This window comes from Natator depressus, chromosome 5 (genome assembly GCF_965152275.1).
Source record: "Natator depressus isolate rNatDep1 chromosome 5, rNatDep2.hap1, whole genome shotgun sequence".
In the NCBI taxonomy this organism is placed as follows: domain Eukaryota; kingdom Metazoa; phylum Chordata; order Testudines; family Cheloniidae; genus Natator; species Natator depressus.
In genome coordinates this window covers 76,733,876-76,749,735 of record NC_134238.1, presented here as the reverse complement: position 1 = coordinate 76,749,735, position 15,860 = coordinate 76,733,876, and the positions used below count along the sequence as shown (strand labels likewise).

The following is a 15,860-nucleotide window of genomic DNA, read 5'->3' as shown; positions in this document are numbered from 1 at the left end:
CAGAAGCTATACATTCAAGAATCCAAATTCACCACTGGTGTAAACAGCCATAGCTCCTTCGGCTTCAATGGAGCTGCAACACTGAGGTCAACAGTAAATTTGGTCCATTATCCTTATGGACACTGAATTCACCTAGAACAAGTCTAGAGGACGCCAATTTCACCCCCAACTCAGAACTAATAAACGAAGTTTGATAAGTAGCAGGTGACCAGAATTCCTAAATCCTGAAACTCATGTGTAACATATACTGGGTATTTCCTAACCTGGCATCAGAGAATTGAACAAGCATAGTCACCTTGTTTATCTTACTCTTTCTGTCCTCATGCTGACCATGAGAAGATGAACCAACACGAGGCCAGCAGAGTCATCCAAACAGATCTTTGTGATGCAAACAAGACTTGGCATCTCCCAGTCGGGGAATGACTTTATCAGCAACCAATCATGCAAGCAAGAAATGTGCCTGAGCCCCAATAATTTATTCCTAAATAATCAAATATGCATATCTGCCACATATACACTTCTCCCATGGGAGTAGTAGGACAAAGTCATGTGGACATAATTGAAGCCAATCTAAAAACAACAGAAACCTCAGGCATATATAAAAAAGACATTTTTAAAAAATAGCAAACGAAAGACTCCACTTTTAAGACTGCCAGACATAATGGTGCCCTATGAAGGAATATCTGCTACAAATCATATTGCTCTAAAAATCTTTGTGGCAACACCAACAAACATTAATATCCTCATCTCCACAAATGACCCTCTGACATAACTGCAGGCAGAAAATAAAAAATTATATATATAATCAAATTAAAAATCATTCAAGGATTTTGACTTAATCAGTACATTAGATTGGCTGAATATATTTAACCCTATATTTATTTATTTTACATAAAATAAAATTCAATACTGTTATTAGTTTGTTTTAAAAGATTTTTAATTTGAATAAGCATTATTTTATTTCCCAATGTCATTGCTTTATAATAAATATACAGTATAATAAATAGTGGTCTCAAATTTCTTCTGTTGATATAGTAAAGTCTCCATGACAATTAATGCCTGATAAACTGACTCAGCTCTGCTTTACAGTTGCATAACTGAAACCAAAACTGTTGAGACATATATATATATATACACACACACACACACACATATACGCACACGCACACATATTTGATAGATAGATAGATAGATATGCTCTACACTAGTAACACCTAGCTGAATTACAGTTAAATTATTGCCTGTTATGTGCCCATTTTGCCAAATCTGTGTAATAAATATGCAATGTAATACACACCAGAAACAAATGTGTTATAGATTTTTACAAAACACTAAAAAGAGGAAAATGTATTTTTGATGCAGATGTTTATCTAATTAAACACAATGTATTATTATGCAGCCACTGAAAATACAGTCTTTTTTCCCAAACTAAAATGTTGGCCTTAGGTCAAACTACAGCATATCCATAATCAGGGTGCTTTTAAGGTAATTTTGTCCTAATCTTATCAAACCAGTGCTGGGTGTACACTGAGATACAACCTAGAGGTTCTGTAGTTCTTCTCAGAGAAAATGCTGGCTTCTTATCTTGGAAAAATGCTGATTTTAAAACAGTGAGTAAAACACTGCTGTATGGTATTCACTCTGTCCTGAAAACCCAACTAAGGCACCAATGAGAGTTTTGCCTAAGCAAGAACTGACTAAGGACTGCAGGATTTGACCCTATATGAGCACAATCAGCATGTGGCCTGACACGAGCTACTTTGTTGCCAACTATGTTTGCCTGAACATAATCTACATTTTTCAACAATAATGTGAAATAATGTCTGTTAAGGTGACAGTGTCCAGATATTTTTATCAGGTATATTTCTGATTTTTCACACATACAGAGAACATTATGGTTTTTGTGGTTAATGGTTAAACACTTAGTAGATTTATTGTATTTGTTCTGGTATAGGAAAACTTACTTCAAGGGTGTACTCTCATTGTGACATACTGTCTTTATTATGTCTTCTAGAAATAATTGACCCAATCAAGTTACTATACAGTATATCTATTGGTTAATTAGAACTTTAAGAAGCAACAAATAAAACACATTATTGACTTTTATATCTTCAATCAAATAAATATATACAGCTGCAATTTGCAAAAATTATTTACCTTTCAATAATGGATCACACAGAGAATATGCACTATAGACTCCAATGAACGTCTAGATCAGCAGCAAACAAATTACATGTGAAAGGGGAAAAAAAGCTCTCTCGCTATCATTGCAGCCTATAAATAGCATGCCGTCTTATGTGGGTCTCCTTTAAAGATGTGTAGCCTTATTTCAATGCATAATTGACCTTGAGATGGAAAACAATCTCATAGTAGAGAGGCGTCCTATTTTAGTGAACAATAACTATAGATATTAGAGGACATGCCTGTTGTCAATGCTCATTGCTGCAACCTGCCTATACCACACTAGGACAATCAATTTTGTAAATGATTGCAATAATCAAGGAAATTGCCTAATTTATAAATCCTTGCATACAGCATTTTAATGGATTCTTACATTTTAATGCTGATGCCTTCAGAGCTAAATGAATTGTTGTCGAAACTGTCATTACACAAAATGATAAAAACATTCAGTCTTGTAGGTAACTACATCTCATGGATATTCAGACCATCAGGACACAATCACTCATTAGTAACTTCTACTATAGTTTTGCATTACAGAACAACAGGAACAATAAAAAAGCCACAGTTTCCTTGTGAATGAGCCTTTGCGGAAAGTTTTGGAATTTTCATGAATCACTTAAAGTTGAAATTTTTTAATCTTTAATGAATCAGTATCATTAAAAGTCCCTAGTTTTCCCTGTACCGACATTTTGCTTTTCTTTTTCTTTTTTCCATACAGTAACATGCTACCTCACTTCTGTAACTAAGCACCAGCTCCAGTGCACAAACTTTCTGATCAAGAATCATATAAGCACAAGCAATGTTAATACTAAAACTGCACAAATGCAAAGCCCAGTGCCATGTGCTATTATTAACAGGTAACTCTATGAAATCCACCTGAAACTTGTTCTGCATACTTAACTTGGTTCCACAAATGTACTTATACATAGATGGCTATTTTCAGTTAAACCTTGAGCAATTGATTTCAGCCAATAGTGTGCTGTCAGTACTTTACTTACTGCTCAATCTCACTAACCTGACATTTATGGTGTACTGATTGGCCTCTGTCAGTGGTGGAGGTTGTAAATTCACTTTGAAAAGCTTTGTGTTAACAGCCTTCAACCAGGCTCTGAGAAGAGTACGAGCAGGCAAGCTGACAATTGCTCGACCTCCTGCCCTTATTACAGTGAGTAAATCAGGCTTTGAGCCATTAGGCTGGAGCCTGAGGCCTACACAAAAAGGATTGACATGACTAAAGGTCAACCTCTGTCACACATGTGTAACAATTTGGATAATGGAATTCTGTAACTTATCTGAAAAAGGTGGCAAATGCTTAGATGGAAAGTGTATGTTAGACTGCATTTTCCAGCTTTTATGTTAAGTAGTTATTCAAGAGTCTGTATTTTTTGTCAATACACATCTGATGTCATGAAATCTGAGAGGATAAAAGGTATAAAGAAGTGATCAAGATAATTCTGTGAAATACTGAACATCTTTTCCATACTGAAAAATTTGTTCTGCATTTAGGCACAATGGATTTTTTAATGGTATCTATCACCAATATATTATTGGTATCAGGTATACAATATATTTAGGGTATCCATACACATCATTAAAGTGCTACCTTTATTCACATTTAATCAGAAGTGAATAGAAATAATTCACAGTTAATGGCACCATAAATTAGGAGTACTTGTATGCCTTAAAAACTAGATTTTCTCCAAATATGGAGGACATGTGCATAACTGATATGTGCATGACTGCTATTCAAGGGTTTTGCAAAGCTCACATTCTCTTCAGTGGGAGCAGGATTGGGACCTACCGCAAGTTAAATTACTTTTTTGCTATATGTGTTTTTAGATTTGTGTGCCTAGAGATATAATAAGTATAGTACATCAATCAAATAAATACATTGAAGACAGAGGTATGAATGACTCATAACAAACAGGTAAGATGATCCTAATGAGAAACATCAAATGGGCTAAATTTAATTGTCTGATTAAAGGAAACTATGTTAAACATAAGCTAAGATAAGCTTTTATATTTGAAATCAAAGTAATTTCAGATATAGTTTTGGATTTAAACTCTTCAGTAAGGAATCTATAAATTACTAAAGATACTGGAAGAAATATGATAGTAAATGATCATGAAAAACTGACTGGAACAAGCTGCTTTATAGCAGCTTAGTGCAATTATCATAAATTAAATATGCTGTGACCCTGAATGTGATCTTACTGAACTTCTAGCTAGCTGAGTTACTGAACACAATACTAGCAATATTTCCAATACACAGAAGATGGTTTTAATATATATATGATAAAAACACAGTTTACCTTTAAAAAAAAAGACATCTTACAATCATATGAGGCAAAACAAAAACAGCAGCACCAGCTGTTACTCTGCATAATTTAAGACATCATAGTAACATTACTAAGGTTTATTTTGAGGGCAAAATTATTTGAATTTCATGAACATGACATATTTGAAACAGAGCTGACAAGCCCTCTAGAATATCAGATGATGGATTGCTGAGAAACATAATTTTCACTTTAATAGAACTATGGCATAATTCTATCCCCTAGTGCTTTTGCTGTATCAGGCTAATTTAGGCCAAAACTATGACTTTGAGAACATGAATGCATATGTATCACTATAATTTGAATGAGTTCTTAATTTAAAGGTAATAGTTCTTTCTATAGATGAATACATACAAATGTGTACAGTATGGGGTCTGGCTAATGTATGTCTCATTATACTTCCTTATCTTGCTCTCACTGAAGTCCATGGCAAAATTCTCATTGACTTCAAAGGGAGCACAACACCCAGACACATGGTACCACACTGAAAGGACAGGAGGATTTGTCCTTATACTAGTGCCAATTAATGCCGTCGATCTTTAGGGCAAAACAGAATTAGCATTTTGCAATTATTAATAAATCTCATTTTATATGTGTATTTTTATTCACCTCTTTAAATAAAAAAATAGATATAAAAGGTAAGATCTACACATACAAGCAAAATTTTAAACTACATCTAAAATTATGACATAAAATCAAACCACAATGAAGTGTAACAATATAGTTGATATACCCTTGAATATCTCAAGAACAATTATTTAACTGATTTCCAACATATAACACTGACAAAGGCAAAATGTTACCAGTATAAAGAGGAAAAGGCAACTATGAGATTCAATCCTTCAATATAGCTATCTCTGCAATTGCAGTAAAACTTTGCTTCAGCTAAGTGATCAAAATGGTTCTTCTATTAAATATTTTTGAGGAAGAGATCCATTTATCATTCAGTTCTTTCTCGGATTTATGGAGTCTGAAAAACTTTAACTCCTAAAACTTCTGTATTTTATTCCAATAGAATTTTAAGTGTATCCCGTATGCATTCCTTAAGTCTAGTCTTATTAAATTCTGATGTTAAACAGAAAGGGGAAACCATGTGCAACTAGATTAATTTATCTCTAGGGAATAAGAACACATTAATAATTGAGATAATGTTTTCATATATGTTAGAATCAAGTGTGCCTTTTCACTTCTTTATTAGAAAACACATTAAGGGAAAATTATCTCATTCTCATCAATAAGACCTAATTGCTGAGAAAGTCTCTGTTTTCTTTTCAATAACATTAGAAGAGGATTTTCCCCATTACTTCAAAATGAAAAAAAAAAAGATCAGAGAAGTTATCAAGTACTGTTGGAATAAATGCCTGTATTACCAAAGAGAATGTTTACTTAATACACCCAGTACTGTTTTCCTTTTAAACAAATCAGAGTTTATTGTATCTAGATTGAAGTGGGCCAAAGGGCAGGAGGGGGAAGAGAATGTGGACAGGGAAGAGAAACAACCACAACCAAAATGACTAATATTTTTGGCTTTCTGAAGATCTGATCTTACTGTAGGCTATAAAAAATTATCTTGACTAATTGCTAAAGAACTCTGTAATTTCCAATGAACACCCTTAGGTGTCAAGACATGTTGTGAGGTAATGGAATGGTATTTAATTTACTCTGAATTGCTGTACATTGAGCTATATGGATTACATATAAAGCAAACACTGACTGCATTGTGGGAGCACTCATGCAGACAGACCAAAAAATATTTCCATAGTTTTGAACCATAAATCAAATGCAATGATTCTGATGTTTGCCACAGCAAAGGAAATAAAAAAGCACCAAATCTGTATCTATGCTTAATTGTTTTTGGAATAGCTCTTCAGTTTATTTAGCACACACTGAAAACAATAAAGAGCTGTAAAGTGAAACAAAAATCCATCAACTTAACTTTGCAATGCAAAGGAGAAAAAAAAATATTAGAAATCTATTTAGAGTACTGAAAAAAAAAAAGATATTTACCTCACTAAGATCCGTCAGGACTTTAATACTGAATACTCATCTGTAGTCACTTTTACATTTGAATCTGATTTTAAAAGGGAGATGGAAGGGAATTAACTACAGCCATGATTTTATAAAAGGACAATGATGATCCTTTAATTTTTATTATTTGATTTTATCTACATTATATGAGATATACTAAAAGTATATAGATTATTCAAACACATTATATTTCTTCATTTATTCACAGAAATCACTTTGTAAAACTGCAATCTCCTCCTAGTCTCCTTCCTTTGCTATATTCGCTCTTTAGTAAACATCAGTATTCAGAAAATTAAAACTACCATTCTGAGGGTCAAAACAAACAAAGAATGGCCAAAACTTGGAGGTTTTGTGATCCTTGGATTTTCTTTTTGAGTTTGCAGAAATAGTCTGAGCTCATAAGTCTCCCCGCACCAACCTATTTTTCTTTCCACGATTTGTCAAAACACACGCGTGCACACACACACGTGCGTACACAAACACCATTTTTCTGCCATAAAGGAAGCCTGCACAAATTGCTTGGGATAAAAGAACAAACCAGCACAAAGCTCAGGTGACACTCATAACTGGACAGTATTTGGGATTTACATCGGTACAGTTTTTATTTTTTCATTAACCTTTTTTTCTGTTGTGCTCTCTGCTCTCCCCTCCCTACGCCTCCCATTGCTCTCTGGTTTTCACTAAATATTTTTCCATTTCCTCTCTGTTTCCCTCCCCACACTGTCTCTTGTCAGTGTCTCTATCAGAGGACACAGTAGCATGCACATTTCAGTTGACCTTTCAAAACCACTATATTTAAGTGAACTTGAAATAGGCTAAAAAATGGTCACCTTGAAAAAAGTTGTCAATATTTAAAACTTTACTTACATAAAAAGTGACCAGAGTCTAACTAATGAATCAAAATATTGGGAAAAAATTAATTATGTAAATATATAGGGCTGACATCTCAACTGTGTAAAATATCTTAACTCTAGTGACTTCATTTGAACTGTGATGATTAACAGAAGTTGAAAAGCTGACCCCCTAAATTTTATTATTTCATATTCTTCAGTTTAAGACAATATAAACCACAAACACCATGTCAGAAATAGTATCAAGTCCTGTTGCAATAATACAGTGTATGCTCTATAAATGAGTATGAATAATGTGCCTAAATGTGCTCCCATAAAAGTCAATAGGAGTTTTGCAATTTACTTCAACTGGAACAGGATCTGGCCCAATATGCAAAATAGGTGAAATTCTGACCCCACTGAAGTCATTTGGGAAAACTCCCATTGACTTCAATAAGGCCAGAATTTCACCCAATGCATTTTGAAACTTGTTGGGGCTGATCTTTCAGCCTTTATGTGAAACTCTCACTGGCCTCAATGGCAGGCTTTGTAAGAACTGTAGAAAAGGGCCTGGGGTATATAATCATTTATTTGTATTGTGGTAGCATTCAGGAACCCAAGTCATCTATGATAGTGCTGCTAGTTGCTGTACAAACACATAACAAATGACGGCCCTGACTCAAAGAGCTTACAGGTCTGCTGTGAATGAATACAGTACACATTTGCATGTTTGAATTCATAACACCAAACATCTAGTAAAAATCCTAATGACAGTTATAAATACACTTGGAGATTAATGCAGCGCTCACTGAAGTCAATGGAAAGACTCACATTCTCTTCAGTGGGCTTTGGATCAGGTCCCTAACTAGAAAACACTTCTCTAACTTCACTATCTCAGCAAGTTAACAATGATGATTTTGCTTGTTTAGGTGCAGGGTTGGAGCCACTGATTTCACAAATACTTCCTCCTCTTCTGGACGATTGACACAATCCTACCAACTCTCCGCAGATGTCACTCCCCTTGATTTCAGTGGGAGTTCTTTCCACAGAGGACTTACAGAATCAGGCCTGACATTTTCCAGCACAAAACAAAACTGTTTTTAAAATTCAAGGGACAAAAATACCCCAGAAAGTATGTTATGAATTAAGGAGAAATGAGTGGCAAAAGGATAGGGAGGTCAGAATGCCATTCCTCTTTTTATAATAGACACTTAATTTAATAAATACTGGGACATGATGAGGGAGGGAAGAGGATACTTTTGTTAGCTGTTTATTGTTAAAGCTCTGTCTAAAATCAGCACACTTTGTTTTCTTTTCTTTTTTTTAACTAACTTGCCAAAATGCAAAACTGCTCGACACAATCAAATTATAGCTTCCTGACTAGCATAATACAGATGCTAGCTTTCAACTTGAAGATCATTTGTACAGCTCAATGTTAAACTTCTGAAAATAGGGATTCCTCAAATGGTTCTGCGCTGGCAAACCCTGAGTTATAGTAGAATAGTGACTGGGGAAGCGCCTGTAAGACCAAGTGCAATATAGATTTTATGATTTCTTAAACCAACCTGGAATCTACAGCCAACACTCATCCGAACTACACCAAGCTTCCAAATCCTAAAATGCCTTTACACTGATTGTCAGTGTCTACTGCCAAATAGCATTGCATTACTCCTTTCAAGAGGATAGCTACTAAGAAGGAATTGCCAAACAAAAAACTAAACCTGGATTCTAAGCAAGGATGCTGCCTACAGTACCACAGGAGGGATGGTCAAAACTAAGCACACTAGCCAAATGTGGCCCAGAGTTCTAAGTGTTGGTGAATACCCTCATCTTTAACATGGGAGTGTAACAAACAGGAACTATGAGTCCCATCACATTTCCAGGCCACAAAGATGACTGGTCTGAGCATGCAATGTGCCATCTCAAACTGAGTGCCCTCCACTCAAATCAAGATGGAGCAACACATATTGGCACCAGTCATCTCCCTGGGCTGCAGCCACTTGGCTAAGATGAAAGAAGCACTGTATGTTGGGACTATGGCCGCCTCAAACCATATCTCCATATTAAAGATACGAGAATGTGCAGCAATCTGCCCCTTTTTTATGCAAACTAGGTGCAGTTCTAAGGTTCCTATTAGTTTGCCAATGGTACCCTCAGTTGTAGAAAGTGTAGGCAAGTCTTTCAGGCATATATTACTGATTACACATTTAAATCCATTGTGGAGGCTTTGGGGTCAGATCAATCTAGCCATTATGTACAAAGGAACTAAACTGTATGTCCTACATACAATGACACTTGATATAGACTTTGAGAAAATCAAACTTCTATCAGGAATAGAAAGAAGATGACTTACTTCCCAGAGGTGCTGCGTGTTCCTGATGGCTCCCGTTTGAACCTTCTCTGGCAGAAGGACAACTCCCTGGAAAGGCCCAATCCAGGTGCCCTGCTGGATCCTCTGCGCAGCGCAGATGCCATAGGCCAGACCAGGTACAGTACTGGTACACAGACACACTTCCCGGGGGAGGTCCCTGAGCCATTCAGGGATCTCAGGTGGAGGTGCTGCGGCTGCAGCACTACTAGTGCCCACTAGGCGGCGCAGAGAGTGAAGTGGCCCATGCATGGGGCACTCACCATTGCGGTTATCAGCACACATGTCACATCCTGTGAGGCAAACAGGAAAAAGAGTAATTAACTTGGTGTCGTCAGGCTACTATCATCATCTCCACCACAGACAAGGACACATACATACATTCCTCCACCTTTTTATCCATTTAAAGACATCTAAACACACACACACTTTTGCACATTGCTTATTCCCTTCTCCTAACCGCACCAAAGCCCTTGAAAGAGAAATGTGAGAGCCTCAGCAGAAGCTCTGCAGACATTCTGCAAGCACAGTGTGTTCATTGACCTGCCAAGCCTCACTCATTGGGACAGAGTTTTTACAATTAAGTTTTTTTGATTAATACAAAGGCTGTTTTAAACCATCTGCCTCCTGTGATGAAGGATTTAGTAATATGCTTCAATTTTATATCTCATTCATGATTTTTGAAGATCTCTCTACCCCCACCCCCACCCCCGCATTCATTTTGCTACAGCTCAGTTCAGGGGTGTTATTGGAATGGAATTTAATTTGATCCTTATTTCTTACAAAATATTAGCTCTAGTTCCACAGTACCATGTGCATGCACGTATGCTTATTTAATACAAAGAAATAAAGGAAAACTCTCAATGATAAATTATATTTATGAAATCTTATTCATTTGCTTTCTTACAATTCAATCTGACCTTTCCCAGATACCACAAAACAATTTTAAGAACATTGTTTTATTGTACAATTATACATGTTTAATGTCTACTATAGCAGATGAGGATGATGATAAGAAGACCATGTTTGGTAATGCAATCAGTTCCTAACAAAAAGACCACTGTGTTAAAATACTGATTACACTAACTACCACTATTAATGATGGTTCTATATTTTGGGAAGATCTGTCTGGGATTTTCTTTTATAAGCAAAGAACATTTTGGAAAAGTGTTTCCATTACACATTTTTACATATGCCACAAATGCTCAACTTCCAGGAAAATGTTTCATGCTCAGAAAATCCGTTTCTCTGGAGATACATTGCGTTAATGTAATAATAAATATATTGAACTATGTTACTGTCCTCGGCACATTTTACATCTTGTAGCATAATTAAAGCTTTTATATGAATCTATTCCAGAAATACAAACAAAAAGCAATAATTATACTACTGTATTCACATAGCAATTTGTGGTTCTTCCCCTAATAATTTTACATTAGCCACATGCATTCTTATAAAAATAATGCAAACTATTCACCAGAGGGCCTGAGGTTTAGTGGTCTAACCCACAGATTTGGAATAACTAGACTCCCTGGAACCACAGGTTCAAATCCCAGCAGGACTGACTCAATCCTTCTTCCTTCCAAGGTAGATGAATTGAGTAGTTCCATGCCGTTTATTATGTTGGAGTCTTTCAGATGAAACCTTAAAAAAACCCTTCTGTCTACTCTGCATGGACATTAAGGGTTACATTTTCAAAATACAGCCTCTCTTTGTGCATTCACAAATTCTTGCACATACTTTCAATTGCCCATATTTTTGAGCACTATCATCTATTGTCCACATGTAAGTCCTAACACATGCAAGTGATAAGCTGAGAAACTTGCAAGAGTTAGTGAATGGCAAATGAAGGCTAATATGAAACACCCTTGAACATTTGTCCCTAAACAATCCTGGAGGGATTCTCTGTGTCCTTAAGCAAATTTCTATATCCCCTACAAGTATGTCCTGTGCCAGTTCACTGCTGTCCTCCACCAGAGAAGTGGCTTCAGTTAAGTAATTCTATAGAGAGAGAAGTCTGTATCACTTAACTCTTGTGGAAGAAGCCCAGGGCGGAGGTGGGATTGCACAGTCAACTCTTTGTTTCATCTCATGAAATTCCTAATTCATCATGCAATCTGAAAGTGAGTTTTGCAGGACGATGAATGGGAGCAAAGGGAATGGTTTTCAAAATGTGTAGATATCGCAAAATCCATGTGGAAATCTTGATGTATGCTGCTATGTCTTCCCCACCCACGTTAAGGCCACTCCCTCACCCAAGGGGGTTTGACAGCATGACGCAGGAACCCACAGGAGTTAGTTCTGACAGTCAACATTAAAGTGGCAAATAGTTTCCCACAGATATGCCAGGAGATGATGCCACATAGACATCCGTCCCTCAACCACTCCCTTCCCTACCCAGCACCTTTTTCAAACTATGTGATTTGTGCTACTGACGTTCATTTCCCCCTTCTATGTTGACTACTCCTACGGGCCTATTTGCACACCTTTCATTTCCTCACAGCCAAAATATGGCCCAGAATTTTTAAAGAACTTTGAGATCCTTTGATGTGAAATATGTTTTATAAATATAAAAATATTATGCAGGGTTTCTTTTATTAGAACATGTTTTACTTCAATATATCATTATAACTTATTTGTTTATGAAACTTCATTTAAAACCCATACCAAAACTGTGTGTAAGCTAAAATATTTGTACCTGATTTTTGTCAATTACTTTTTATTTTTAATAAAAAGGTAAAAGTTCACAGGAAAATATATTTTATACAAGAAAATGTCTCATGATATCAGATAAATTCATTGTCTCTCTTTCTCACAGAAAATTTAGAATTTGTTACTCACTGTCTTGAGAGAGGCTATTATGTAGCAAACACTCTCCATACCAATTCCCAAAAGCAAACACACATCTAGATAATAAAGCTTAGCAAATCCATGTTTGTATTTTCAAAGCTTATTTGGAAAGTAGAGAAAAATATCACAACATCCTACCTCCCTCTTCCCCCAGAAACCTAATAGTCAAGGAATGATTATGATCACCCCAATCCTGCATTTCTTGCATACCAAAATGTACATTGCAACTGGAGTTTGATATGTGAAAGTATACTGGACCAGGCCCCAAATGGCAAAAAAGACACAACTGTCAATTAAGTACTCTTTTTAAAAAAAAATCTGATTTCTCATAATGTAATCTACAAAAAAAAATTCTGTAAGAAAGTCTCAGATTTAAGGAAAAGATGGCTAACCAAGATCTCAGTTAGCACCCAGAGCAGACCGTTCAACTATGAATAATTTGTACCCTGCTTGATGATCTTTTAGATGTGTAACCTTCTCCCAGCATCCTGGTTATTAACGGTCCTCTTGGAGACACGATGTCTGCAAAACAAGTCCAATAAATGAAGCCAAGGCATCTTCTTGACTCTGTGCAGGTAACTCCAGTGTCAGCTCCCTGTACCCTGCCACCAGGTACATATCATTTTTCACACGTTCATGCGCACACACACACACACACCTGTTAGAACCTCCCCTGATTTATGCATTGTATTTTGTATTTGACTATAGATGTGGATTAGTAGCACGAAAACAACCTTTTAGCACTCTCTATCTCCAAGAAACAGAGATTGGAAATTTGAAGAAAAATATAAATGGATGCCATGTCACTGTCACTTGGCCCCAGGAGAAGATTATTTTTCACCAGCTAGCAAAGGGTACTGCTGTTCCCTTTCCACCAACTACCCCCAGGGAACAGTAATAGCTGATGTTTGGCATTTGCAGGATCTTCTCTTCCTGATGTACTTCTTCCCTTTCATTACTGTTAAGGCTGAAAGACTCAAAAGCTGGATATTTTCTGAAACTGGGCTGGCTAGAGAGTCTGTGCTGGCTAGAGAGTAAAAGGGAGGGGTGCTGGCAGTGCATTGTAAGTCTGTCATTCATGCTAAGCAAGATCTGAATCATTCATGCTTTTAGTCAAATGCTTAAAAATATGTAACTTTGGAGGACTTTATTTAATTAAAATACAATCCAAGCAAGTTTCCTAGTTTATAAGAAGGGGAAGCCCATGAATACATATTTTACCTTGCTTAGGGGACATTGCTATTGTACTTGCCCTTTCCCTTTTTGTGCCTCTTATTTTTGTCTGATGATTCTCAGGAGACTCTGAAGCACCATATTTTTCAGCCCCTCCTGCTCACTTGGTCCTGCCAGCTAAAGATAGCCCATAATGCATGGTGGAGTCCTTCATCTCAGAGGAGGAAAAAAGTCCTTAATCTCAAGTGACGGGGGGAAGGAGGGGAGATGAGGAAGCTTAATTTCTAGAACATGAGAATTGCTGATCTGGAACAGCCTAATGGTCCATCTAGACCAGAATCCTGTCTCACACAGTAGTCACTTGCTGGATACATCAGAACAAGGTGTAATATAGTGGACATAATTGTTTGATAATATACCAATGGGAAGTTTTCTTCTATCCCCCAATTGTGATCAACTTGCGCCCTGAAGTATGAGGATTCTACTGCACTACTGTAGTTTCCAGAAAAAAACTATGTGCAAAGTAAATGCAGAAGGGATTTTCTGGTCCTTCTGTAAATGGTATGGCAGTCCTGCACTTTTCAGAAGGGCTGCCACCCAGGGCAGTAAGTAACATACCACTGCGCCAGCCCCACTTTTTGGCCCTAATGGATCCAAATGGTAATGGACATTACAGGCCTCATTGAAGTCAATGGAAATATTTCCATTGACTTCAATGGACTACCGATCAGGCACTAATTCAGGAAGAAAGCCTGAAGGAGATGGCAGTAGAAAACAGAGATTTGATGGAAATGGATGAAGAATGGGAGACTGCAGCCAAAACTGGATGTCTCCTGGTAAAATTCAGCACTACCTCCCTGAGAATGCTGGAGTTAACAAACGAGAATGCAGCCAGACTCTCTGGAGAGAGCTCACAGTTTTTCACTCTATTTCACTATGAGGGTGGTGAAGCACTGGAGTGGGTTACCTAGGGAGGTGGTAGAATCTCCATCACTAGAAGTTTTTAAGGCCCGGCTTGACAAAGCCTTGGCTGGGATGATTTAGTTGGTGTTGGTCCTGCTTTCAGCAGGGGATAGGACTAGATGACCTCCTGAGTTCGCTTCCAATATTCTATGATTCTATATTCCCACACTCTGTCTGTTGATGGGAGGAATAAGGGGAAGGAAGGAGCAAGGTAAAAAAATTAAATGATCTATTTGTAGAGTTGCCTGCTATGGCTCTTTGGGGAGGAGTGCAATATTTTTATCATTTATTCTTCCCCATACAAAAACTGCCATTAAATGAATATACCATAAAGTCTGCAATATAACTCCACGCACATACATGTACAAATCTCAGACTCAAGCACAAAGAACACACCATTTCCCCCAAAAGACACATGCACAACCTCAAAGCACACTAATTTGAATAACAACAGCACTGTATATTTAAAAGGAAAGCTGAATGGATGAAGAAAGTTCTTGACGGTGCATGTAGAAACCAACATAATGGTATAAACATTATATATAACCAGCTGTAACAATAAATGAAAGAAAATACATTTCATCTCAGCAATAATGTGTTTCAAAGGTGCAGTTATGCTGGATACCTGCAGTTTGCTGGTATTGAAGAAGTTTGGCCTTTGACCTTGTGCTTCATGATTCACTAGGAGTCTGCTGGTATCCAGTATAATTGCCCATCATTTCAAATGTTATTGCCAACCTATAAATATACATCATATACTAACCCTATCTCTCTGTGTAAATAGATAATATACACACCTGAGAGAAAGGGTGGTCTATGCCCATTAGTGGTTAAGGGCCTAAACTGGGAGACAGGAGACCTGCACTTTGGTTTCCTGACTGCTAAAGACTTTTTATGTGACCTTAGGTAAGCCATTTAATCTCCCTGTGTCTCAGTTTCCTCACTGATAAACTGGAACTAATATGTCCCTACTTCATAGGGCTGTTATCAAGACAAATTCATCACAGCGTGTAAATTGCTTGGAGATCCTTTTGTGCAAAAAACCCAAAACAAAATCCATCCCAAAGAGCTTTTTGCCCTCCTCTTTGATAGGGGGTGATCTCTTTTCCTTCTCTTTTACACATTTTTTCC

General features: G+C 36.9%; 1 protein-coding gene across 1 annotated transcript in view; it reads right to left on the bottom strand.

The window, feature by feature from the left end:
- PRDM6 (PR/SET domain 6) overlaps positions 1–15,860 on the bottom strand; it is a 92,021-nt gene that overhangs the window by 69,097 nt on the left and 7,064 nt on the right. The window contains exon 3 of the mRNA XM_074954030.1: positions 9,729–10,036. Coding sequence (XP_074810131.1) covers positions 9,729–10,036 — 308 coding nt within the window. The remainder of the gene's footprint in view (positions 1–9,728; positions 10,037–15,860) is intronic.